Below are 26,394 nucleotides of genomic sequence, written 5' to 3'. Positions count from 1 at the left end.
TTAAGCAATGCCACCCTTATCTAATGTCTCCTTCTAAACATAATCTTAAAGCTCCTCACGTTCTTTATGTTGGTATAAACACACAGTGTAAAAGCAGATATTTTTATTTTGAAACAGTTATATGGTATTTACTAAAAAGTCAAAATTAAATGCATTGTGCAAATGATCAGATATTATAATTTATCAATGTTGTAATGATCCAACTCTCAGATACATGAATATTGTTTCTACTTTCTGGTTTCTTAATGCTTTGTCTCTCATCATGGGTGCTTTCTTTGTGGGTATGTTTGTTTCTCATTTAACCCTTGCCATGCCAGGGATTCAATTGTATCATTTTAATAGGTGAGTAATCACTTCTAATTTGATTAGAAGAAAATAAACCGTACTGACTCATATAAAACTGGTTTTTATTTTAATTTTTCAAAAAATGTGGTGACTGCAATTAAAATTGTAAACATCCATTTCAAAGTTAGCCTTCTCGCCACTCAAAACAGGTCTCTGTACATTTGCTGCCACCTTTTGTAATCACATTTTACATCAGGGTTTTGTCTTAGTGTCTAAAAAAACTTTACATTATATACAAATGAAGTACGTAGCTCACTGCTTGTAAGAGATTAACAAAGGTGTACTTTTTTAAAGGAATATATATATACATACCAATTTATTTACTTTTTTGTAAAAGTAACATCTCTATGGTACTCCTCGGTTCAAACAATCATGTACAAAAATTAAATTCTGATTTGAATTTCCCGCTTTTTTACAAAATTGACAATATAGAAAAATGTAACCCATAAATAGGCAAACTGCGAATGAATGTGGCAGAGGTTACATAATGGATCTTCAAGACTTCTCCCCACATAGTCTACTCATGAGTTCATCATGCTGCTTCACTTGAGTACAGAAACCTATGAAAAGACAAAAAAAGATTAAAACAAAATGGAGATAAATGTAATTAATAAAGATTCAGAGAAGGCTGTGGATCTGACAATGGAAAGTCATGGGCAAACTCATCCATAAGTAGCTCCACATCAGATTTAAACCCAATCAGTGGCTCAAACTGGTGGTATGGAGCTTCCAAAGATTCTGGCATAATGTCGCTCAAAATTATAGCCACAGTTCTGTCCGGCGATGTTTTCAAAAGACAGTTAGAACACAATGGCTCTGAATTTCTGTCCAAGTTCACCCAAATTCCTACTGTAACTGGCAGGAGATAAACAGAAGCCCTGGAGAAATGGAGTAAATGGCTGAAAGCAGCCATTATCTGAGGGTCTCACCAGTCTCCTGCTGAAGTTATGCCAGGAAATTGGGACAATCCCCATGGAAGTTCAGGGCCAATACTTCTGTTCAAGAATCATTCAACTTAACTACAGAAAATTGCAGTGTATTGTTAAATCTCTTGTTAATTTGATTACTTTGAAGTCAGTAAACATAAAGTGATCTTATTAATTTTGTATTTAGACTATTTTACATTAGAATTATTTTAGATTACTGCAACTCAACAAACCAAAGTTTAATAAATGTGTTTGCATAATTCATACATAAAAGTTTTAAAAAGAAAATTTACTTTATGTGACATATTTATCATTGGGTAGAGTTTCTGCTTTGGGCGCAAGCAGCGATCCAGGCGCAAATTGCGCTAGTTTTGAGAAGTGTTTTTTTTTCTCAAGTTTCCACTCAAATCCATTTACATATCGCTGAATATAAAATCTTCCATGAACCAGCGCAAGTTGCCAGAGTTTTAGAACAGTAAAAAAAAAATTTGCATTAAAAAAATTCCTTGATTATATTTAAGAGTGGTAACTTGATGCAGTTTGATTAATACAGCTGAAAATGGGTTTATCACAAAAAATAAGCATTTTAGTCAGTGTCTTGTCCACCACCTGTGAGCAATGTTCCCTTTAAGCTATGTGGCCGCTTTGCACTTGGCAGCTCCCGCGCAGCCAGCTCACCGGCTTTTAAACAGGGAAAACCGTGCATGCACAGTATTTTGAATGGGCCGCACGGCCCCTTATTGCCTGTGAGTAACCTGATTTTACACAATTGAAAATGACTTTTAAAAAAATATACAGAACCATTTGCTACTTATATTGGGGTACAGCAGTAATTATAATCAAAAGCTTTTAAAACGTGCCCATTAGTGTTCTTGCTCCCAAAAGAACCAGCTTAAATTTTAGAGCCTCCTCGAAGGCCTGCAAACGGGAACGATTAGCAGAAACTCCCAATGGTGATTAATTCACCTGGGTGGGGCGGGGGGGGTGCTGGCCAGTTTTGTGGGTGAGGCCTGCTTCTAACATGATTTTTTTTTAAACTAGTGCAAAAGATCACGGGAACGCGAGTTGCGTTGAACACAATTTTCACTTAAAGTTCCTCGAAATTTTCGCTGATTTCGCCGATATCGGGCAAATTGTGCCAGAAAAACGCAAACGAGCAGAAACTCCAGGCCCAGATCGTTACGTCCATTACTGTTAACTCATATTCTGTCCTCCTGGACACAGTTTTACTGACTTCAATCACCATTCCAGACAATCATATGAAAGAGGTATATGTAGATTGTTGGAGAAATGCACTCTTCCAGATTTGTGTGTGGTATGTCTAATACAGTGACTGGGTGCATAGGTCATGAATCCTGCAATCTCCAACACACTATCATTCTGCCTTCATGCAACATGTCCCCAATAAAAATGCCCAATGTTATTGTCTCTTTGGGAGATGTTTTCTATTTTTAGAACAAAGGGTTTTAATTTCTCCATTCATTTTTTATTTTTAGGGTAGTGAATAGAAATTCAGATTACTTTGGTTTTCCACTGGTGAGTTAGCTCTGTAGGCATTTGTTAGTCGTATCAGCAGAATCCTGGCTAATCACAACTTGCCTGCTATAATGCTGATTTCATGTCACATCCACTTAACTGGTCAAGTAGTGATCAAGGACAGTAATAGAGCTCTGTACAGTGGGGAACTAGAAAATTATGCTGAGCAGCAAATTTGTACAGTTTGATTAATTGACTTGGCCATTTCTGGATTTTGAAAGACTGATTTAAAGATCCTTCAATCAGAACCAAAGTACTTGCTTTTAGTTATATAATCAACTTCTGAGTTTTGAAATTAGAAACAGAGTCAACGACAATTCAAGTTTTAAAAATAGTCTACATTATCTACTTGTGTACATTGTATTGTAAATGCTTGTATATCAATTTCTTGGTCAGGTCTGCCTCTCTTTGTATTTGTAATGATCAATATAAACCACTGAGATTTTTGATTTTCCATGAAGGAGAGTGAAATGTAGAAATACACAATTCCCTCTGGCTTTTCAACAGTCTAGTGCTCAGCTGTTTAACCTGCTCCTGAGTTCGTGTTGCTCGGCTGATTAGCGTGCCTGTGAGCAGCGTAGTTTAGAAGCTCCACAGTAGTTAGTAGGGACTTAGCCCACAGGGAGACCCTCCCCTGCAGACAGCCTTCTCCCACGAATGGCAACACTGAGCCCGATGATGTAACAATGGCTGCGACATCATATTGACACTCTGCCAGCGAGTTTAGCTGTTTCATTGTTGAATTAACTCCAACTGAGAGAATGAGGAAACTGCTACATGACTGCAGGGGAAAATTCAAACAAAAAATTGCCGCATGCTTGCCCGCAAACTCATTAATAAGGGCGTGACAAGCAACAGTAGATTTTTTTAATGAACCTTAATGTGCCATTTTCAGGACAGCAAATAAGGACCAGTGCAGTAAAGGATAAAACTGGCAATTGTAGCAGAGCTCCTAGTTTTTTTTGCCAGTTCTATTGCCCGCTGCTGCCATTTTTTTACCATGAGCAACAGTGGAAAGAGTCCCCCTACGTTTGTACAATTGTATTTTTTCTAGAACATTTCAAGGAATTCACTAAAATACACCTTCCTATGTACCTTTTAGGATATTCCAGGCTTCATATTCAATATTAGCATCTGTGAGTTTATTACGAAGATTGGAAGGAGTTGCATTGTCCAGTTCCTTATTTTTCCATTTTTGCAACATGTTAAATATTTGTACTGTAGTTATTTCATTTTCCTCCTTAATTTTCTCAATATCTTGGGACTGCAGATCAAGACAGCTAATGGCAAAGACTTGCCAATTACTCCCCAGTTTTTCAGCAAATTGCATTAACTGCTTCTCAGTGATAATATTATTCTTTTTGCATGTTGGTCCATCTGCTGCGAAATAAAATGTACATTAAAATGAATTAGCAACAATAGAGCCACTTGTAAAGCTTCAGTGAATTGCTAAAAATCTTTATAATTGCACGGCAAATCAAATGTTACTTGCTGGCATTTCACTTCAGGATTAATGTGTTAGAGATTTGAGTCCATTATTAAACTAAAGCCAAGCACTTCGATACCATACTGTGGAAAAAATATAAAATGTGTCCTCTCACTGAATCACCGTGGTCAAATATTGCATGTTGCTTCCAACTTTTTCTTCAAAGCAAATATACTCCAAACCTGTTTCTACTTTACAAAACATTGGGGCAAATTTCAAGTCTATGGGTGTTTACAAGGCGTTCGTTTAATTATGGAGTTCAGAAAAAAGTAATAAACCTTGAAAGAGAATCTTGACTGTATTCTGAGATTAGGTGAAAGTCTACAGTGACTCCCTTCCATCTATTATTATTTAAAATTATGCAGGGCATTTATATATATTTACTATAAAATATATACTACATATAAGTCACAGCCCTATGTCCTGGTTGCATTTTTAGTTAAAACCTTTTATGTATCACAGTACTATAATCAGAAAAGAAAGAACTTGCATTTATATAGCGCCTTTCTCAACTTCAAGACATTCCAAAGTGCTTTACAACCAATGAAGAACTTTTGAAGTGTAGTTACTGTTGTAATGTAGGAAATGCGGCAGCCAATTTGTGCACAGCAAGATTCCACAAATGACCACTCCTCTGCTCTTCAAATAGCGCCCTGCAATCTTCACAGAACCACAGAAACCCCACAGTGCAGATAGAGGCCATTTTGGCCCATCGAGCCTGCACCGACACATATCCCACCCGATCCCTGTAACCCCTACACCAACACATATCCCACCCTATCCCCGTAACCCCACGCATCCAATCCCCCTAACACTAAGGGTCAATTTATCATAGCCAATCAACCTAACCAGCACATCTTTGGACTGTGGGAGGAAACCGGAGCACCCGGAGGAAGGTAGATCTTTGACATCTACCTGAGAGGGCAGATGGGGACTCGGTTTAATGTCTCATCCGAAAGATGGTATCTCTGACAGTGCAGCACTCCCTCAATGCAGCATCGAAGTGCCAGCTAGATAATGTGCTCAGGTGTCTGGAATGGGTCTTGAACCCACTAACTTTTGATGCAGAAGTGAGGTTGCTACCAACTGAGCCACGGTGCTGAGTATAAAACATACACAGAAGGCACAACTTTACAACAAGGCTTGATTGTCACTGATTCCATTCGTTATTTCTACTGGCTTTCCCCATGACTTTGTGGCTGGAAACCTTGAGAACCAGGAAGTTGTGATTAGGGGCTGGATATTGACTCGGAGGTGGGGGTGCTGCTTTGAGGTTGGGAAACGTAGAAGAACGGGTTTCCCGCAGGACCTGCCAAATTTAACGGCAGGACCTGATTAGCATTTTATATCTCCGTTTCCCGGCCGCAGCCAGCCAGGTTGAGAGGCTGTCTGGCTGTCGGATGGGTAGGCCTTCGGCACCAGGCCACAGCTGGGGAGCGGAGAGGAGGGAGGGATTGGAAATGCTTTCGGGGTAGGGGGGTGGTGGGGGAGATCGGAAGCCAGAGGAAAGATTGGGGTCTGGAGCACAGATGATTTGGAGGTCAGAGGGAAGATCGGAGGCCGGTGTCGGGAGAGATCAGAAGGGTCGGGGGAAGAGATCAGAGGCCTCATGGGGGAGATTGTAAGAGTTGGGTGGGGGGTTGGGGGGGGATGTCGGGAAAGATCGTAAGGGTTGGGAGGAGAGATCAGAAGAGTCGGGGGGAGATCAGAGGCCTCGTGGGGGAGATCAGAAGAGTTGGTGGGGGAGATCAGAAGAGTCGGGGGGGGGGGAAGGGAGAGATCGGAAAGGTCGGGGGGTGGATTGGAAGGGTCGGGGTGGGGTATCCGATTGCGGGGGGGGGGGGGTTGGTGAAGCAGGTAAACTAGATCCAGCAGGTAAGCGGAAAGGCACTTGCCTCCTCAGTCCGGCAGTCCTCGCCTCCCTTTAGCTGTCGAGTTTCCCGAGGCCAGCCAGGGTTAAATTTAAAATGATGGTTAAATATGAGGCACGCAGCCTCATTATAATATTTAAATTGCCAACCTGCCTCCTGGGAGCAGGTTGGTTGCCCGCTCCCCGTCCCGCCCCCGTTAAAATCGGAAGTGGGCGGCTTGGAGGCGGGATTCAGATTTTTAACATTTTAACATCCCAACCGACCCCAACCCGCCCGTTTTTGGGGGTTAAAGTCCCCCCTAAGATTCAGGATGGACGCTGTCGGTTACTTTTTTTTTCATTGTGTTGCCTTCCTTGTTCTCATTTTTGAAGATACACATTTCCTCATCAGTTAAAGTGATCGAGAGATTTGCAGGGTTTTAGTTTTCCAATTTTCTCCCCTCCTTTACTGAATGTGTGGACTCATGTTAAGGAATGGTTCCGCAGGCATCAGTCACTCTCCAGCATCTGGCCCAAGTAGCCAGTCTTCATGTGGAAACTGATGCTGTAAATGTCAGCAGGCAATTCAACTATTCATCAAATCCAACCCCTCTGCTGTCCTCCACTGACATTCACACACACACACTTTTCAGCAGAGGCCACTGCATAATTATCAAGAGAGGGAAGTCTGACTGATTTGTTTTCCCTTCTCTAGCCCAACGACACTTAATCCAATTGTAGCACACCTACCCCACCCAACTAAGATCAAATGGTTCAGCACTGAGCAGGGCAACGATCCAGGGACCTTCTTGATCTGTTTGGCTCATGCTGGCAATTTATCTTTGATGATCTGCTTTTTGAGGAACTGCTTTAAGTCTATTGTGGATTTATGAGGTAAACAGGCAGCTGCAGGAAGTGCAGAAGGGCATTCACAGCAGGGTATCAACTTTCAGCATGCTACAAATAGATTTCTGCTATGTATTCAAATGGGTTTTCAGAGGATTAAAGGTCTGTGGCATTATTGCCAGAGGCTAACAGATAAATCAAATCCAATTGATTACAAAACTGGAAAAGAGTACATCCAGTGCACAACATAGTAAAACAGGTGGTTTTCTATGTTTGACCACTCCATCACAGGTTCCAGATTGTTGCTTCAGGTCCTTTGAACAAATCATATTGTTTCACTAAGAGTTCCCTTTGTTTCCCAATATCACTTTCTGCCATTTTCCTTTCCCCTGTCTCTTCACTCCTAGGCCCTGATTTTAGCCCCTATGCTGCCCTGCTTTTCGTGGGCACCCGAGGTCTGCCTGCTGCAAATTTTAAGCGGGCTTCATATTAGGTGTCCAGCGTCTCGCCTGAAACAGGCGGAAGTCTCATTATGCCACATATGTTGAGGTCCCATGATGTAGTTAGAACCCCAGTGCCATATTGGTAAGGACAGTAGAGTGACCGTGGAGTGCGGGACCTGCCCATCATACAGAGCAGAAAATGGCCAGAACCAGCATCTCTTAAAGGGCACACTGGAAGCAAGAAGAAAAAACGCTCTGTTTGGCACTTTCTGGGCTTCAGAATGAGCTAAATTGCTCTCCCTGCTCCTCACTGACAATCCTCTCCCCCTTCAATAATACTCTCCACCGGCCCAGCCCTCAGCTTTAATATGGTGTTGTTGAACTGTGCTCTGTGGCTGACCCGAAGATTCCCCGCCCTCTCAAAATTGCGGGCTGTCTATCAGTGCTCAAATCGTGCATGTAGCTCGCCAATTAAATTTAGGCAGAATTCGCCATCAACATCAGACAGGCTTTGTGACCATCAATATCGGGCAGGCTTTGTGAATGCTCTGCCCATCACCCTTCCAATATACACTGAGGTCCAAAGTTGGGGCTCTAGTCATAGACAGTGCTGTTAGATGACAGCACTTTTCCTGCATGTTACAGTTTTAATAAAGCAAATTATACTATAATGTAACTCATTCTTTATATCAGTGCTGATAATGAATTCAAAACTTCAATCGTAAACACCAGGATAACCAAGAAAGCTCAGCAAGAACACAAAAAGAAGGGGAAAAAACGACATTGCTCAACAAATAAAAAGAAAACTACAAAGACTGGAAATCTGAAACAAAAACAGAGAATGCTGGTCACTCAGCATCTGTAAAGTGAAAAGACTGGTTAAAATTTTGGGTACCATCAAAGCTCCGATGAAGGGTTAAGCCTAAAAGATTAACTTTTTCACCACACAGAGGCTGACTGGCCTGATGTGTATTTCTAGCATTTCGTATTACATTACTCAAAAGGTTTAAAGGCTAATTTTCCAACTTCACACAGGAGAGCTCCAGCTACTGGAAGCACATATTGGGCGTGTGCTTTTTAAAGTCAGTAACTCATGCATAGCATATGCCCAGATTTCCCAATATATGCCCAGATTTCCCAATATATGCCCAAATTTCCCAATATATGCCCCGATTTCCCAATATATGCTCCCAGCAGGCGAGGCTCCGGCCATAAGCATAAGGTCAAAAAGTTACCCCTTCAACCCCTTGTTGAGGAATGTCAATGTTTGCCCACATAACAATCTTGACTGCACTTCAAAAGTAATTAATTGCCCTGTAAAGTGCTTTTAGAAGTCCTGTGACTTAAAAGTTGCCATATAAATGCAAAGTTTTTTCTTTCCTAGTGTGAGTTTAGTGTTCCTTATCATAATATGTTATTTTACAACTTTTGCTGCCAAACACTTATAGGTTGGATCCGAGGATGAAGTTCCACACTGTCAAGATAAAAATACCAAACAACAAAATCCTTCTTCGGCCGACAACTGCCAATGCGAGTGTGTTCTTGTTGCACAGATTAATGACATGTTGCCCCCTACTGCATATTGCTTTAATTGCACCCTATATCATAATAGCCTAGAATTTGTTGGGAAAATAATGGTGAGTAAAAAAACCCAGCAATTTGTGGCGAGAAGGGAATATGCCATGAGTTGCGAATCACCACAAGGTGCTGGCTGTTAGCCTCACACAAATGGGAGCACGTCCTCAACCTCCTTCGTGACTTTTGAGAAATTGCTGGATTTGCGTTGTAAATACGAATTAAACTCACCGCAGAAAGTTAGGACTGGTATTTAAGGACGTAAGGTCTCTTTTAATGACAAGATTTATGTTCCTGCAATCGATGTTCCCCTTAAGCTGCATGGCTGCGTGGCGCTCCTGGGGTCCCGCGCAGCCGGCTTTTATTGCGAGGGGAACTGAATACAAAAGTAGAGAGGTTATGCTTCAGTTATACAGGGCATTGGAGTACTATGTACAGTATTGGTCTCCTTATTTAAGGAAGGATGTAAATGCGTTGGAAGCAGTTCAGAGAAGGTTTATTAGACTAATACCTGGATTGGGCAGGTTGTCTTATGAGGAAAGGTTGGACAGGCTAGGCTTGTATCCGCTGGACTTTAGAAGAGTAAGAGGTGACTTGATTGAAACATATTAGATCCTGAGGGGTCTGGACAGGGTGGATGTGGAGAGGATGTTTCCTTTTGTGGGAGAATCTAGAACTAGGGGTTACTGTTTAAAAATAAGGGGTCACCCATTTAAGACAGAAATGAGGAGACGTTTTTTCTCACAGAGGGTCGTGAGTCTTTGGAACTCTCTTCCTCAGAGGGCGGTGGAAGCAGAGTCTTTGAATATTTTTAAGGCAGAGGTAGATAGATTCTTGGTAAGCAAGGGGGTGAAAAGTTATCGGGGGTAGGCGGGAATGTGGAGTAATCGGATCAGCCATGATCTTATTGAATGGCGGAGCAGGCTCGAAGGGCCGAGTGGCCTACTCCTGCTCCTAATTTGTATGTTCGTATGCATCTATGTTCGTATGTATGGATTTTAAATTACAGGGAAAATTGCCTGTAATGCCATTCAACCTTGGAGGCCCAAAAAGGGAACAATTGAAACTGTGGAGTCTTATTCATACAGGTAGTAAATTGTTCTTAGAGCTTTTTAACAATGAACATTTAACATTTTTTTCTTAATTTTCCTTTCTATCTCTTTTTCTCTCTGTTAATTCAATCTTTCGTTCCCTCTCTTTATTTCCCCTTCTGTATCTAATTTGACTTTAATTCACCCTATTTCCTTCTCCGTCATTTGCTATGTATCTATACCCTAAAATTTTATTGGTTAAGGAGATAGACTGTTGTCCTCACCACACCGTTACCAGCTCGCACTTCCAGCAATTTGCGGTGCAAAAAATCTTCGAGCTAAAGGGTGAGGAAACAAATCCAGCTCACGGGACACACCGCGAATTTTGGGCCAATATTCTGCCTTGTCTCTTGTGCATCAGAGCTAATTAAGCAGAATTGAAGCAATAGATTTCGGTGGTAGAATTTCTGTGGCTCCCGAACTCCCGCTGTAGCTTCAGCAGCAACCCCGGAGAGCCCCGGATTACCGCCAAAGTTAGGGGAAGAGACCAGAAGAACCCCCGTGGAAATTCCAGGTGTTAATCTTTTGTGGAAAAGTAACAAAACATCAAATTTGACAACAGCAAGAGCGGCCAGACTTATTTCGAAAGGTCTTCCGTAAATAAGTTTCAGAATCTATTGACAAACAGCAAAAATTAAAAGCAAAATATTCAGAAACATCAAGAACCTGGATATAAAATGAGAACTTTAAAAAACAGAGATTGTTGGGTCAGTGTCAACGTTCTTCCAATATATTACTCATTTTAAAAAATAAATCTGAATAATTAATTAATTTACAATAATTCAAGTGCACCTGCACACAAAATTGGATCAGTTTCAAGACTCTATAGAATTAGAATACCAGTTTTCCAAGGCTACGCCAGTGGCATGGTACCTTGTTGGTAATGGGCGCAAGTTGAAAAATATCGAGCTCTTGATTTAAATGCCCGATTCATGGCGCAATTAGCTGCCCAGTGGATGTTTTCGAGGTAAGCAAAGATGCTGTGTTACAGGCATGCACCAGCCTCCTTTAATTGGTATATTTAGAGAGATGAGGTGCAAAGCTGAATTTCACAACTTCAGACAAAATACCAATGCACACCTCACCCACATAAAATGAGCACATGACAGGGAAACAGGCCTGTCCTGCTTTGCAATGTCTCTTAACGCTAGCTTGCTATTGTTACAATGAGTTTTTTGAAGTCCTTTTTTTGGCAGTGAGCATTTCTCTGCTTGTGCATGTAACAGCCTGCATAATTCTTTTCCTGGCACAATGTTGCCTTTTTGATCAAAGCTTACATTTGTCTGAGATATATTTTTCTGGAGTCTGGGTAATTACAGCTGCAGGACCAAGTTACAGATAACAAGTTGGGAAGATATAAATCCCTTTGGCTGCTCTCACAGTGCTGCATGGACTGGATGAGGAGGGCCAATTTATGAAGGTGTGGCAGAGCCACTGAGGGACTTTGAGCAACTGTACATAATTCCCTTTAACGAGCTTTTACTCCAACCTAAGCCTGTACCAGTCTGTTAGTGATTTCTGTGTTTGTACATACTGTTTGCATGCACGGGGCGCGGTCCCTTTAAGACTGCGGCAAAGCGCGGTTAAACGCGATGACGTCATGCCACTAATCACGTGACCACCCAAGCGCAGGAGAAACGTGATGACATCATGACGCCATCCACGGGACCGCCCTGGCAGTCCTCGTGGAGCCTCCGACCAGCAAAGACCTGTTTTCGTGGTTCTCCTGTACAAACTGTTTAAACTCGTTAGTTCTGCATTAAAACTCATTTGTTTGAACGCCTGAGTTGAACTCGGTTCTTAGATAGGAATTAGAGATAATTCCTACATTGGTGACCCCGTCTTTTGCAAACGTTTTCGCAAAATGAACACGACATGGAGGCCAACGCCGTTTCTTTGAAGCTGCCACAGTTCTGGGAGCAGCAGGCATCCTCGTGGCTCATCCAGGTCGAAGCACAATTCGCCCTGAGAGGCATATTGGCAGATCAAACTAGATACCTCTACGTGGTCTCGGCACTCGAAAGCTCCACCGCCTCGCGGATCATCAGCCTCCTCGAGAACCCTCCAACGGAGCGCAAGTATGACACCATCAAAGCGCGGTTGCTGCTGGTCTTCAGGCTCACTAAATCAGAGCGCGCATGTCGATTGCTCGCCATGCCCGGCCTGGGGGACTCCAAGCCTTCGGAATTGATGAGCCAAATGCTCACACTCCTGGGCTCCGAACCGGAATGCTTCCTTTTCAGGGAATTATTCCTCAGCCAGCTACCTGAACAGGTGCAAGCTGCCCTGGCCAGATCTGAGGTGGAAGACTGTGCGGCACTCGCGGCAGAGGCGGACAAAATATTTGCGGTTACGCAGCAGTACTGCACCGCCACGAGGCGCCCATCCCCCACGGAAGCCGCCACGACGCTCCCCTCCCTCACAGACGCCGCCACAGCTCGTCAGTCAACAAGGCTGTGTTTCTATCACGCACAGTTTGGCGCGAAGGCGCGACGGTGCTGCCCTCCCTGCAGCTTTCCCCAACAAAAAAAACAGCTGCGAATAATGAAGAACGGGTCTAACGGGCGTCCTGCGTCCGCCATGGTGATCGGCAACGCAGGCAAGTTGCTTTTCATTACCAACTCGCTCTCCGGCCGTCGTTTTCTGTGCGACACCGGAACGCAGTGCAGCATATTGCCAGCGTCCCCCCTCGATGTTCAGGCGGGAAGGCACGGCCTCGCCCTTGAAGCGGCTAATGGCGGCGCGATTCGGACTTTCGGCAGACGGCGGGTGGAGGTTTGTTTCAGGGGGGCAACGGTTTCACTGGGAGATTGTTACGGCCAAGGTTTCTCAACCCATTCTCGGTGCGGATTTCCTGTGCGCCAACAGCCTCCTGGTCGACGTGAAAAACCGGCGGTTGATCAACGAGGCAACCTTCCATTCCATTCCTTGTTACCGCAGTAACACTACGTCTCACACCGTGGCCTGTGCTTTCCCAACTCCTGACGAGTTCGCCTGTCTGCTCGCGGAATTTCCCGACCTGACAAGACCCACGTTCTCCTCCACAGCCACGAAACACGGTGTGGAACATCATATCACCACCAACGGCCCCCCAGTCTACGCGCGCACCCGGCGCCTGGATCCTGGCAAGCTGGCGGTTGCAAAGGCGGAGTTCGCCACCATGGAACGTCTAGGGATTATTCGCCGGTCGAATAGTCCCTGGTCTTCACCCCTTCACATTGTTCCGAAGCCTGGCGGCGGATGGCGACCATGTGGCGACTATCGACGCCTGAACGATGCCACCACTCCGGATCGGTACCCGATCCCCCACATCCAGGATTTCTCTGCCCATTTGGTAGGAAACAACTTCTTCTCCAAAGTCGACCTCGTCTGAGGCTATCACCAGGTTCCAGTGCACCCACAGGACGTCCAGAAGACCGCAGTCATCACCCACTTCGGCCTCTTCGAATTTCTGCGCATGCCTTTTGGTTTAAAGAACGCCGCCCAGGCTTTCCAACGCCTGATGGATTCCGTGCTGCGGGACCTCAAGTTCATCTTCATCTATCTGGACGACATTTTGATCGCCAGCCCCACCAAAGAGGAACATCTTTGTCATCTACGCACCCTTTTTCGATGCCTCAGCCAACATGGCCTGATTATCAACCCAGCTAAGTGCCAGTTTGGCCTGCAACAGATCGATTTCCTGGGGCATCGCATCACCGCAGAGGGAGCGGTTCCTTTGCAAGTGAAGGTAGAGGCGGTGTCGTCCTTTCCACGCCCGCAGAACATCAAGGCTCTGCAAGAGTTCCTAGGGATGGTAAACTTCTACCACCGTTTCGTGCCTAAGGCAGCACTGCTAATGCAGCCCCTGTTCGAGGCCCTCAAGGGCAGGACTGGCAAGGACCCGGTGGACTGGATGGATGGCATGGACTGAGCGTTCTCCGACACCAAAACCGCCCTCGCCAACGCGACCATGCTGGCACACCCATTACCAGGGGCCACCATCGCCCTCACCACCGACGCGTCAGACTACGCAATCGGTGCCATTCAGGAGCAGTGGGTGAACGGGACGTGGCAGCCGTTGGTGTTCTTCAGCCGACAACTTAAGACGGAGCGAAAGATCCTATAGCACTTTCGACCGGGAGTTGCTAGCTCTTTTTCTGGCCGTCCGCCATTTCTGGTTCCTGCTGGAAGGACATCCTTTCACTGCTTTTGTGGACCATAAGCCACTCACCTTTGCCATGGCCAAGACCGCCGAGCCGTGGTCAGCCCAACAGCAACGTCAGCTGACTTACATATCCGAATTTACTACGGATATCCAGCACGTGGCCGGTAAGGACAACCTGGTGGCAGACTGCCTCTCCCGCACGACTGTCAATGCAGTCCATCTGGGTATCGACTACGCCCTCATGGCAGCGGACCAAGTCTCAGACCCAGAGGTGCAGGCTTACCGAACCAACATCACTAGTCTCCAGTTGGCCGACGTCGTGTTCCATTCGGCAGGTACCACGCTGCTGTGCGACGTCTCCGTACAGGACCCTCGCCTGGTCGTGCCGGCTGCCTGGCGCCACAAGGTTTTCGACGCCATTCATGGGTTGTCGCACCCAGGAATGAAGGCATCTCAGAAGCTCATGTCAGCTAAATTCGTTTGGCACAGCATGCGTAAGGACGTCCGTGACTGGGCCAACACCTGCGTCGTCTGTCAAAGGGCCAAGGTGCAGCGCCACATCAAGGCCCCATTGGCCACCTTCACAGTTCCGGAGCGGCGTTTCGACCACGTCAATGTGGACCTGGTAGGACCACATCCACCTTCCCATGGTTTTTCTCACCTTCTGACCATGGTAGACTGCACCACCTGATGGCCTGAAGCGGTGCCCCTGTCATCCACTACTTCGGCGGATGTGGCCAGGGCGTTCATTTCTTCCTGGGTCGCCCGTTTTGGAGTGCCCACTGACATTTCTTTGGATCGAGGACCGCAGTTTTCCTCCGAACTCTGGAATGCAGCGGCTCAGGGACTCAGTGTCAAATTGCACTGCACTACAGCCTACCGCCCTCAAGCAAATGGCCTCTGTGAACGTTTTCACAGATCGCTGAAAGCCTCCCTGAGGGCCAGCCTCCAGGACGCTGGATGGGCGGACAAGCTACCGTGCATTCTGTTGGGCCTTCGCACGGCCCCCAAAGAAGACCTTCACTCTTCCTCTGCAGAGTTGGCTTACGGTCAGCTGCTGCGAGTTCCAGGAGATTTCCTACTAACGCCGACGGAGCCATGGTCCGCATCAGGTCAGCTTCACAGTCATCAGGAGGCGGCCAGATGTTTCGCGCCAGTCCCCACATCGCACCACGGGCTTCAGAAATTGCACGTGCCCACAGAGCTAAAAAGGGCTAAATACGTTTTCATCCGCCATGATGCACACCGGGATCCGCTCAAGGCCCCGTATACTGGTCCTTTCTGGGTGTTAGAGGCAGGAGACAAAACCTTCAAGGTCGATGTCGGTGGTAAGCCGGACCACATTTCAGTCGACCATTTAAAGCCAGCATACTTGGACCTCGACCGCCCCGTCGAGACAACACAGCCGCCAAGACGAGGTCGGCCACCCATCGTCGTCACACCGGATCAAGTGCAATCGCCCGCTCGACCGCCAGCCATCCAGCAGCCTCCGCTTCGGGAGTACAGGAGTCGTTCTGACAGGCTTGTTAGACCCCCTCACTGTTTGACTTTTTCCGTTAAAGAAAATTCTGGGGGGGGCGCATGTGGCAGAGCCACTGAGGGACTTTGAGCAACTGTACATAATTCCCTTTAATGAGGTTTTACTCCAACCTAAGCCTGTACCAGTCTGTTAGTGATTTCTGTGTTTGTACATACTGTTTGCATGCACGGGGCGTGGTCCCTTTAAGACTGCGGCAAAGCGCGGGTAAATGCGATGACGTCATGCCGCTAATCACGTGACCACCCAAGCGCGGGAGAAACGTGATGACGTAATGACGCCATCCATGGGACCGCCCTGGCAGTCCTCATGGAGCCTCCGACCAGCAAAGACCTGTTTTCGTGGTTCTCCTGTACAAACTGTTTAAACTCGTTAGTTCTGCATTAAAACTCGTTTGTTTGAACGCCTGAGTCAAACTCGGTTTTTAGATAGGAATTAGAGATAATTCCTACAAAGGCACATTTTCAGGCCCAGCGAGGCATCAGGGGCATATGTTCGTTACTGTCAAATCACATGATCCCATGTTTACAGACTCTAATACTTCTGTGTGGGTATGTTATTGTGACTTGTCTTTGGCACTTCTGGCTCACTGCAGAGACAGTGATCAAGCAATGCCACCTCCTGTGGGAGATTTACAGACAAAATGAAGTACTGGTATGGTTCCTCCCATAGCTGTGAAGGTTACAGTGCTATTCAGCTGCATAGGGAGAAGATTCTAATTAAGCAGAGGGACTTACCTTACAAATTTCAGTGAGACCAACCCTCTCCACTGCCAGCATGCATCTGTGCCTTGGGTGATGCAGCCCCCAATTTTACTAGTGTCGGAAAATTGGGCTTAAATATATCAGAAACAGTAAATCTCAGTTAGCTAGCCGGCCTTGAAATAACATTCCAGCTTTCAGGCACATGGTATTGAAACAAACAACACCATTCAATCCCCTTGTATGGGCAAATGGAGGCTAACAGATGTGTAATATCAGCCTCAACAGCCTGTCAATTTACACAGCAAGATATAAGAAAAAAGAAAGACTTGCATTTCTATAGCACTTTTCATGACCACCGGATGTCCCAAAGCGCTTTTACAGCCAATTAAGGACTTTTGAAGTGTAGTCACTGTTGTAATGTAGGAAATGCGGCAGCCAATTTGCACACAGCAAGCTCCCACAAACAACAATGTGATTTTGTTTTCGTTTTTCTTATGTTGATTGAGGGATAAATATTGGCCAGGACATCGGGAATAACTCCCCTGTTCTTCTTCAAAATAGCGACATGGGATCTTTTACATCCTCCTGAGAGAGTAGAATGGACCTTGGTTTAACATCTCATCTGAAAGACAACACCTCCAACTGTGCAGTACTCCCTCAGCACTGCATTGGAGTGTCAGCCTAGATTTTTGTGCTCAAGTCTCTGGAGTGGGACTTGAAACCCACAACCTTCTGACTCAGGGACTTGAACCCACAACCTTCTGACTCAGGGACTTGAACCCACAACCTTCTGACTCAGGGACTTGAACCCACAACCTTCTGACTCAGGGACTTGAACCCACAACCTTCTGCCTCAGAGTCAAGGGTACTACCAACTGTGCCACTGGCTGACAGTCAAGCACAATCACTGAAACGGTGCATGAAAGTGCATTACAGGTTTAACGTAATCTTTGGGGTTCTGATGACTTGAGAAGCAAAGCTCTTGTAGTTTAGAATGTCATCTAAATTACCCGATATCATTATGGTTGTCTATCCCACTCCAATTAGCTATTACACTACATATTATCTTCGTGCATACATTCTGTTTAACTATTTAATTCCATTGAATAATTAGAAGTACCGTACTTGTATCATTCCATCGTGGTTTTTTGGAACTGGTCTCTTCCGCATAGCTGTCATTGATTGATTTTCTTCTCCTGTTTTCTGAAGAACAAAGAATTATTCACTAACACTTGATTGACAAGTTTATTTATCACAAAACACAACAACTTGCATTTATATAGCGCCTTTAACATAGTAAAACATCCCAAGGTGCTTCACAGGAGTGTTATCAAACAAAATTTGATACAAGATAAATATGAATGAGGCCTGCCTTAGGTTATTCATCTCACAAGACCCTACAGTTCGCTCTCAAAGCATTCAACTCTTTTAAAAATAATTCCAGGGTATTTGCCTCCAATACATTACCCAGAAGTCCACTCTATGCATTGATTGTTCTTTGTGTGCACATCTGGCCCATTGTCCTGCTCCCACAGTTTAGTTTAAAGTTGTATTTCAAATTTACCTTTCCTATACCATGTACTATCTTATACACCTCAGTAAGATCTTCAATTAGTTGCCCCAAGATGTGGTCTGACCACAGTTTGAGCAGGACATCTTCTGACTGGCACCCTACTGCTTTGGCTATATAGTTCAGCATTCTATTTACTTGGTTGATTTCTGCTTCAGTAATTGGATCTGTTGTCTACTAAAACAATAGATTTCTTTCAACTTCATCCTTAACCATTTCAACGCTGTTCATAGAGTACTTAAGTCAGCCATTTTCTTCCTGTTTGGGGTACTTTACAATTTTATCTACCATTCTTCTGCCCATTTACACATTTTGTCCCACTCATTCTTTATTACTCCTCCTAGTTTGGTATCATCTATGAAACCCACTACTTTGCATTGAGCTTCTGAATTCAAGTCGCTAAATTAGAAAGAGTGGGGATCCAGCAAATGGTCTCTAGGATACTCCATGAGGCATCCCACTAAGTGTTTCTTCCACCCCAACATAATTACTCTAACAAGTATCTTAACTTCCTATGCTTCAGTCAATTTCTTATCCATTCTCAGGTTTTTAAGCTTAAATGACATCCCTTTCTAACAACAGTAAAGCATTGGGAAATAACAAACTCAGTATTAAGCATCAGCAAAGCCCACTTAAATCTGTGTGACCCCCCTCCAACTGTACTTTAGTTACTTCAGGAACATTCATTAAAATGATGAGCTAGAAAATGGATTTTGGAAAATAGTGAGTTTATTTGGAATTTAATTTTACATCAGACCCAGTGTGATCGACTTAGTGACATGGCAGAAGTAATTCTTTATTTGTATTTTGTTATTACAGAGCATAAACTTCTCCAGTTCCAAATTATTTTTTCTAGGTTCTGCTCTGCATACCACACCTGTTGCTCAGCGACTAGGAGGGCAGATAACCCTCTCCAAGTTATTCCGTAAAAGGAATTATGTTGGAGCATCCAGCCGGCTAATTTTCCTTCAATTTGGTAATCAGTACAGATTAGTTTACCATACATTTTCTGTTAGCTTCTTAACCAAAGAAACATTTTTTGACGATGCTTTAACATCTTTCCTCTTGTCTCTTCCCCTCTTTTAAAGGAAATTGTAATGATCAGTAACATGTCATTCTAGAATGGTACACTAGGTGGAGCTGTATGTTTAGTAGTGGGCTACCCACAAGGCAGTAGTCAAGACGGATGCCTGTACACTAGTCCACATGGCTGAATAAATGACTAGCTCAAGCTAGCTGTTCATAATGAAAACATCTATTTATTTATGAACATAACAAGGTACCAAAAGTGGTAATATCTGCTGAATATTGTGAAACGTGACATGGAGAATTTGAAGCCACTGGAGGGTTTGAAACTCACGGGGAATGTCGACTGCAATTGGTGGACTTTCAAACAACAATTCAAACTCTACATTGCCGGGTTCGGTACGATGCCAGGCGCAAGGAAAATAGTGTTGCTGCTCATGGTTGCAGGCCCGCAGGCGATAGAGGTATTTAATACATTTGTATTTGATCAAGAGGAGGAGAGAGAAAAAATGGACGATGTGCTAAAGAAGTTTGATACACATTGTTCTCCCAAAAAGAACGAGACCTATGAGAGGTACGTGTTCCATTCATGGACACAGCAGCAAAATGAGACTTTTGATAGCTTTGTGACCGATCTGAAACTGAAAGCACAGACATGTAATTTCTCTGAACTGAAATCATCCATGATTCGTGACCAGATTGTGTTTGGTATTCATGATAATAAAGGCAGGGAACGTTTGTTGAGAGAAACCGAATTAACATTGGAGGATGCTGTGAAAATATGCCATGCCAGTGAGCTAGCTCAACAGCACGCAAAGACTTTCAGTGAAATTAATAATAATGCGACTGTAGTGAATGACTGTGCTGCTGTCGGTGCTGTGTCCTATAAAGGGAAGAAATGTGGGAAGAACAGAAATGCAAAGCAATTGGAGGATGGAATTTTTAACTGTAAACGCTGTGGTTACCAGCACCAGTCAAGACAATGCCCAGCGTTTGGGAAAATGTGCACAAAATGTAATGGAAAGAATCACTTTGCCAAACAATGCTTTTCAAAAGTAAAAACAAAGAAAGGGCAACAAGTCAATGTGATTGAGGACACTGATTTAAGTGAGACTTTTTTGTAGGAATGGTGTCATGTGACAATATAGAAAAGGATACAGAAAATGTGCAGCCCTCAGGAATGGACAATGCTGAACATAAAGTTAATGCAGTAAAAGAGGACAAATGGATAATGCCACTGCAGGTAAATGGAGCATTAGTTACATTGAAACTAGACACTGGGGCAAAAGCAAACTTAATCAGTATGAGTGACATTAAAAATATGAAAGAAAAGCCCAAAATACAGAAAAGGTCAGTACTACTGAAGAACTATAATGGACAGAAAATAGATAGCTTAGGTGTATGCAGACTTAAAGTGACAGTCAAAGACAAAGTGCATCATCTCATGTTTTCTGTTGTGGCTGAAGGACTTGATTCACTACTAGGTGACAAAGCTTGTGAGGACTTAGAACTGGTCAAGAGAGTCTACCGTATAAACTGTGCCATAAGCAGACCAGATGAATCGGTGGATTCTGTAGTGAGTAATTTCCAGGATGTGTTCAAAGGATTTGGAGTTCTACCATTCACTTACAAGATCCAGCTAAAGGAGGATGCTCAGCCAGTGGTACATGCTCCACGGAGAGTTCCAGCACCCCTGCGTGACCGGCTCAAGAAAGAACTGGACAGAATGACCACACTAGGAGTCATCAGGAAAGTCGAAGAGCCAACAGACTGGGTTAACTCCATGGTATGTGTAAAGAAAAAGAACAATGATCTAAGAGTATGCATGGATCCAAAGGACTTAAATGCAAACATAAAACGTGAACACTACCAGATTCCCAAGCGAGAAAAAATCACCAGTGAAATGTCAGGTGCCAGATACTTCACAAAGCTCGATGCCTCACAAGGATTTTGGCAACTAAAACTGGATGAAGAGAGCACCAAATACTGTACCTTCAACACACCATTTGGCAGGTATTGTTTCCTCAGAATGCCTTTCGGGATAATATCTGCATCTGAAATCTTTCATAGCGCAATGCAACACATAATTGAAGGTCTGGAAGGAGTTCGGGTCTATGTTGATGACATCATCATCTGGGGCGCCACACTGAAAGAACACAATGAGAGACTGACTAAAGTGCTACAGAGCATATGCCAGAATGGACTGAAGCTCAACAAAGCCAAGTGTCAGTTTGGCGTCCAGGAAGTCACTTTCCTAGGAGATAATCTATCTGGTAAAGGAATAGAGCCTGTACTGGCCGCGCTAGGCGTGCTCCTATCTAGTTATCCAGCAAGTTAAACACTTATTCAAAATAATTCTTCGTGAAGCCGGTTGCTGTTTGAAGCCTTTACTTGAACAAATTTGTGAAACTGTAAACAAAGACAAAGTATGTTTTGTACATAAACTGAGTACCATACATTCGATATTACATAAGATATAAACATATTTACAACAGTAGAATAGACTAATTGTATAACTAACTAACATTTGGACTCACTTCTGTAACTATCAAATATTAACCTTTTATAAACATAGTGTTATCAAAATACTACTCTGACAATATTGCTATTATGCTAAGAAACAAAGATACTCACAGATATTGCGCTTGGCCTAACATATGAAATAAGATTACATTGGATTGTGAAACTCTTATGGAATCCTCCATTACTGCCAGGTTCTTCCTGGAATTCTACTTCCTGGGATTCTACTTCCTGGGTTACACACGAAGAAAGGTACGAAGGTCAAATGACCTCTCACAGGAAGAAAGGAACCAAGGTCAAATGACCTCACACAGGAAGAAAGGAACAAAGGTCAAATGACCTCTGTTTCACACAAACACACTGCTAACACATAACCACCACCAGAGGGTGCTATGTGCACACATAAAATAGTCCATCGGTCCAGAACACTCCCCGTCTGGGGTCGTTAACGACTCCACATAGTCCGAACTCTACTTGTCACTGGAGTCCTCTGGCGACAAAAGAAGAACCACCTCAGAGACAGTCCGTCAGTGTCGATGATAGGATGCAGCTTCATTAGACTGCTGTGAGGGGGTAGGTTGCGTTCTGCTACGCACAGTTCCAATCTGGGTATGGTGAGGTCTGGCTGGGGCGCCAACTTGCCTCTATCAAAGACGAAGCCGATTTTGCTTTGTCCTTCTTGAGTGGTGACCTTCAGATAAGCCACACTTGCAATGGCCTTAGCGGATGCGTCTGCAAAGACACAAAGCTCTTTGCATTGGGCATTTAAGAGAGAGAAAGATGAATAGCAGCGAGGTATTCGGATCTCCTGTAAGTCTTGGAGTGAGTCTCTCCATCTGTCCCACTCTGCTTCCATCTCTTCAGGGAGAGGTGAATCCCACTCTTCAGCGCGTGTGGAGAGTTCCCTGAGGAGCAGCCTGCCTTGTATGGTGACAGGGGCTAAGAAGCCGAGAGGGTCGTATAAGCTGTTGACTGTAGAGAGCACTCCTCTACGTGTGAAGGGTTTCTTGGCGTCTAAGACTTGGAACGTGAACGTGTCTGTTGCTATGTTCCATGACACACCTAGGCTACGCTGTAGGGGGAGGTCATCAGTGAAGAGGTCTAGGTCTTTGACGTCCTTAGCACGATCTTCAGGGGGGAATGCCTCCATCACTGCTGGTCTGTTAGAGGCTATCTTGTGCAGCCTGAGGTTGGATAGTGCAAGTAGTTCCTAGGTTCGTCCGAGGGTACTGATGGCCTCTGCTTCGGTCGGGAATGACTTCAGTGCGTCGTCGACATAGAACTCTCGTTCAATGAACCCTCTCACATCACTGCCAAAGTCGTCGTCTTCTTCCTTGGCAGCCCTCCTTAGTCCGTATATGGCAACAGCAGGGGATGGGCTATTCCCAAAGACATGGACACGCATTCTGTAGTCCACAATGTCTCTATTGGGGTCATTGTCCCGATACCACAGGAAGCAGAGGAAGTCTCTGTGGTCTTCTCTCACCACGAAGCAATGAAACATGTGCTGGATATCGGCAGTGATGGCGACGGGCTCTTTCCCGAATCTCATGAGTACTCCCAAGAGGCTGTTGTTAAGATCGGGCCCTGTGAGGAGTACGTCGTTGAGAGAGACTCCCTGATATGGTGCACTGGAGTCAAACACCACGCGGATCTGTTCCGGCTTTTTGGGGTGATAGACTCCGAAGGAAGGGAGGTACCAACACTCTTGGCCTTCCTGGAGTGGAGGAGCTATCTCTGCATGATCGTTGACAAGCATTTTCTTGACAAATTCTAGGAAGTGTGCTTTCATCTCTGGCTTCTTCTCTAGTGTGCGACGGAGTGAGTTAAGACGATTATAGGCATACTCCCTGTTGTTCAGCAGCCATCGTCTGGGGTTCCGGAAGGGTAAGGGTGCAACCCAGCTGTTAGAGCTGTCACGAGAGACCTCATTGTCCATAATCTGCAGGAACCTCATGTCGTCGATCGATGGAGCAAGTTTGTGGTCGTTGGCGGTGCGACAGAAGACTGACTGACCCGGGTTCTCTCCAGTGAGCATCATCTGTGTGCTGTCTGTGGAGATCAGCGCTGGGGTTTTCTGAGGCTGAGCCGTATGACTGAACTTCTCTGTCACTCGGATCTGACCACTGCATGGGGTAAGGTAGCTTGGACGACCATTCTCCAAGATGGAAGTCTTGAGTGTGCTCACCTGAGATGGCTTGTGAGCGCCCTTGAGGCACACATCTCCAACAATGACCCAGCCGAGGTCTAGCCTTTGGGCGAAAGGGGCGTCATGTGGACCGTTGATCTGCTCCCTTATCTTATGTACCCTCAGGATGTCTCTTCCCAACAACAGAAGTATGCTTGCATCTGGATCAAGAGGTGGGATCTCGTCTGCAATGCATCTCAGATGACGGTGATGACGAGCTGCATTCGGAGTGGGAATCTCAGAACGGTTGTCGGGGACTTGATTACATTCGATGAGTGTAGGAAGGGGGAGACTAATCTTCCCGTCAGCTGACTCAACAACGTAACCGCAGGCCCTCCTGCCGGCTGTTTCTGAAAGTCCAGCACACGTCTTCAGCGTGTAAGGCGACGGACTTCCTTTGACCTTGAAGGTGTTGAAGAACTCGGATCTTTCTAGAGAACGATTGCTTTGTTCATCTAGTATGGCATACATCTTTTCAGATTCCTGGTGACATCCTACAGGGTACACATTAACGAGGCATATCTTGGAGCATGCTCTTGCGCTCACTCCTTCTCCACACACCTCGGTGCACCTGGATGTAATCTCTGGACCAGCAGCTCCCTCTCTCTCCCCGCCATGCTCTGAAGTGGGAGGAGGTGTCTCTGACTTCCAAGGAGCTGGGCCTGGGTGTAGTGCTGAAACGTGCCTATCACTTTCACATTCTGTGCATTTTGCATCTACCTTGCAGTTCTTGGCGAGATGGCTCGTGGAAGAGCAGCGCTTGAAACATATAGAGCTCTCTTTAAGATATTGTTTCCGATCTTCCAGGGACATCTCCCTGAAGCCTCTGCACTTCTTTAAATGATGGGGCTTGTTGTGGATAGGGCATTGTTTGCTCATATCCTCAGGTTTCTTCTGAATCTTTGTGTGCTCAATTGAGGACACTTGCATTTTGTGGACAGATATTGGTGTCTTTCCATGTCTGTCGAACTTGTCTCTTCTGGCAAGTGCTGGGTGGGCGGAGAAGAAGTTGAAGCTGGGGTCGTTCCTGGCTTTGGCTTCTTTACGGATGAATTTAACGAACGCAGAGAATGGTGGGAATGCCACGTTGTGCTTTAGCTTGAACTTTGATCCAAACGTTATCCACTTCTCCTGCAGGTTAAATGGAAGCTTCTCAATGATGGGACTTACCCCTCTGGAAGTGTCTAAGTACGATAGACTGGGTAGGTAGCCGTCCTGCTTTGCGGCTTCGAGTTCCGACAGCAGATCTCCAAGGTCGCGGAGCTTCCGGGGTTCCTTACTCGTCAACCTCAGAAAGTTCTCCAACCTGTCAAAGAGAGCCCTTTCAACGGCTTCGGGCGAGCCGTAGCTTTCTTCCAGCCTCGCCCAAGCCTCCTTCAACCCCTCTGGCAGCTGTCCCACATTGGCCGCTTTTATCCTGCAGGCCTGTCCGGCGGACTCTGGGCCGAACCATTTGATAAGGAGGCCGAGCTCTTCTCCTGCCGACAGGTCTAAGCCCGATATGGCATCGTGGAAGCAAGACTTCCAAGCCCGATAATTCTCCGGTCTGTCATCAAACTTGATTAACCCCGAAGTCACCAGCTGGGTGTGTGCAAGGTAGTTGGCGAGGTCGTAGGTGCTGGGACCTGTGCCAGGGTTGCCTTGGCTGGGGGCTCTGTTGGGGGTCTCAAGGAACCGAGAGGGGATTTGCCTCTGACTTTCTCTATTCGGCGTCCTATTCCTCTGCACCGCTTCTTCCGTTCTGCTGGCGGAGACTCTGCGGCTTGAGGCACACCATCTGCTTTGACCTTGGTTGGCAACTTGTGGCATGTTATACGAAGTGCTTGCATCTGTAGAGATGTGCGGACCTCCATCCCTTTCTCCTGTAAACTGTATGTCGGCATGGTCGCTCACGTAATCTATGGTGCGCTGTCGTGGACTCTGCCACGAAACGGGAATTAAAGATTTGTAAGCTGTCTCGGGATCAGCTCCCTCCAAAATTGCCTCGAATACTTGTGTCTCGGCTAATGCAGCATCTATCTCTTTTTGTTGCTGCAGAGCGTCTAATGTGGCTTGGAGACGGGCCTGTTCAGCTTGTCGTTCAACCTGGTGACGGGCCAGGTCAGCTTGGTGTCGGGCCTGTTCGGCTTGGGATCGGGCCTGTTCGGCTTGTGATTCAGCTTGGAGACAGGCCTGTCTTACTTTTATTTCTATTTCACTGTCCGCATGCGCAGCTCTGGCTTGAGCTGCTACTAGCTTAGCCCGTGCTTTGGCGATGGCTATGCTTACTCTAGAACCACCCGATGACCGTGAACCAACTTGTGATCTGTAGTAACCGGAGCTTATAGACCGATTGTCACGTTCTACAGTTTTGTCTGCCTGTTTAAGGTCTTCTACTTGCTGCAAAGCATTTTCGTTATTATCTTCTGACATGTTGATGTGAGGTAGATGTGCTCTATGAGGTTAAGGCTTACTCTGGGTTCCTCCTGCTCCACTCTTCACAGCTAGCCGTATTGCTATCTTTTCACTGATATCTTTTCACTGATATCTTTTCACTGATATCTTTTCACTGCTAGCCGTATTGCTATCTTTTCACTGTACTGGCCGCGCTAGACGTGCTCCTATC

The 26,394-nt window shown here is 45.3% G+C and overlaps 1 protein-coding gene across 2 annotated transcripts in view; it reads right to left on the bottom strand.

Moving 5' to 3' along the window:
- Nucleotides 1-390: 390 nt before the first annotated feature.
- Nucleotides 391-26,394, bottom strand: part of LOC147115828 (uncharacterized) — a 124,391-nt gene continuing 98,387 nt past the window's right edge. Inside the window, exons 14-16 of one of the 2 annotated variants that reach the window (XM_085990423.1) lie at nt 17,611-17,688; nt 3,903-4,184; nt 391-905 (exon numbers count right to left, since the gene is read on the bottom strand). In XM_085990423.1, coding sequence (XP_085846549.1) covers nt 841-905; nt 3,903-4,184; nt 17,611-17,688 — 425 coding nt within the window. In that variant the 3' untranslated portion in view covers nt 391-840. Of the gene's footprint in view, nt 906-3,902; nt 4,188-17,610; nt 17,689-26,394 lie in introns of both variants that reach the window. The other variant, XM_085990422.1, reaches the window with a different exon arrangement.

This window comes from Somniosus microcephalus, chromosome 6, assembly GCF_052327205.1.
Source record: "Somniosus microcephalus isolate GS21.2 chromosome 6, FLI_Smic_1.0, whole genome shotgun sequence".
Taxonomy (NCBI): Eukaryota; Metazoa; Chordata; class Chondrichthyes; order Squaliformes; family Somniosidae; genus Somniosus; species Somniosus microcephalus.
This window is presented reverse-complemented; position numbering and strand designations above follow the sequence as displayed.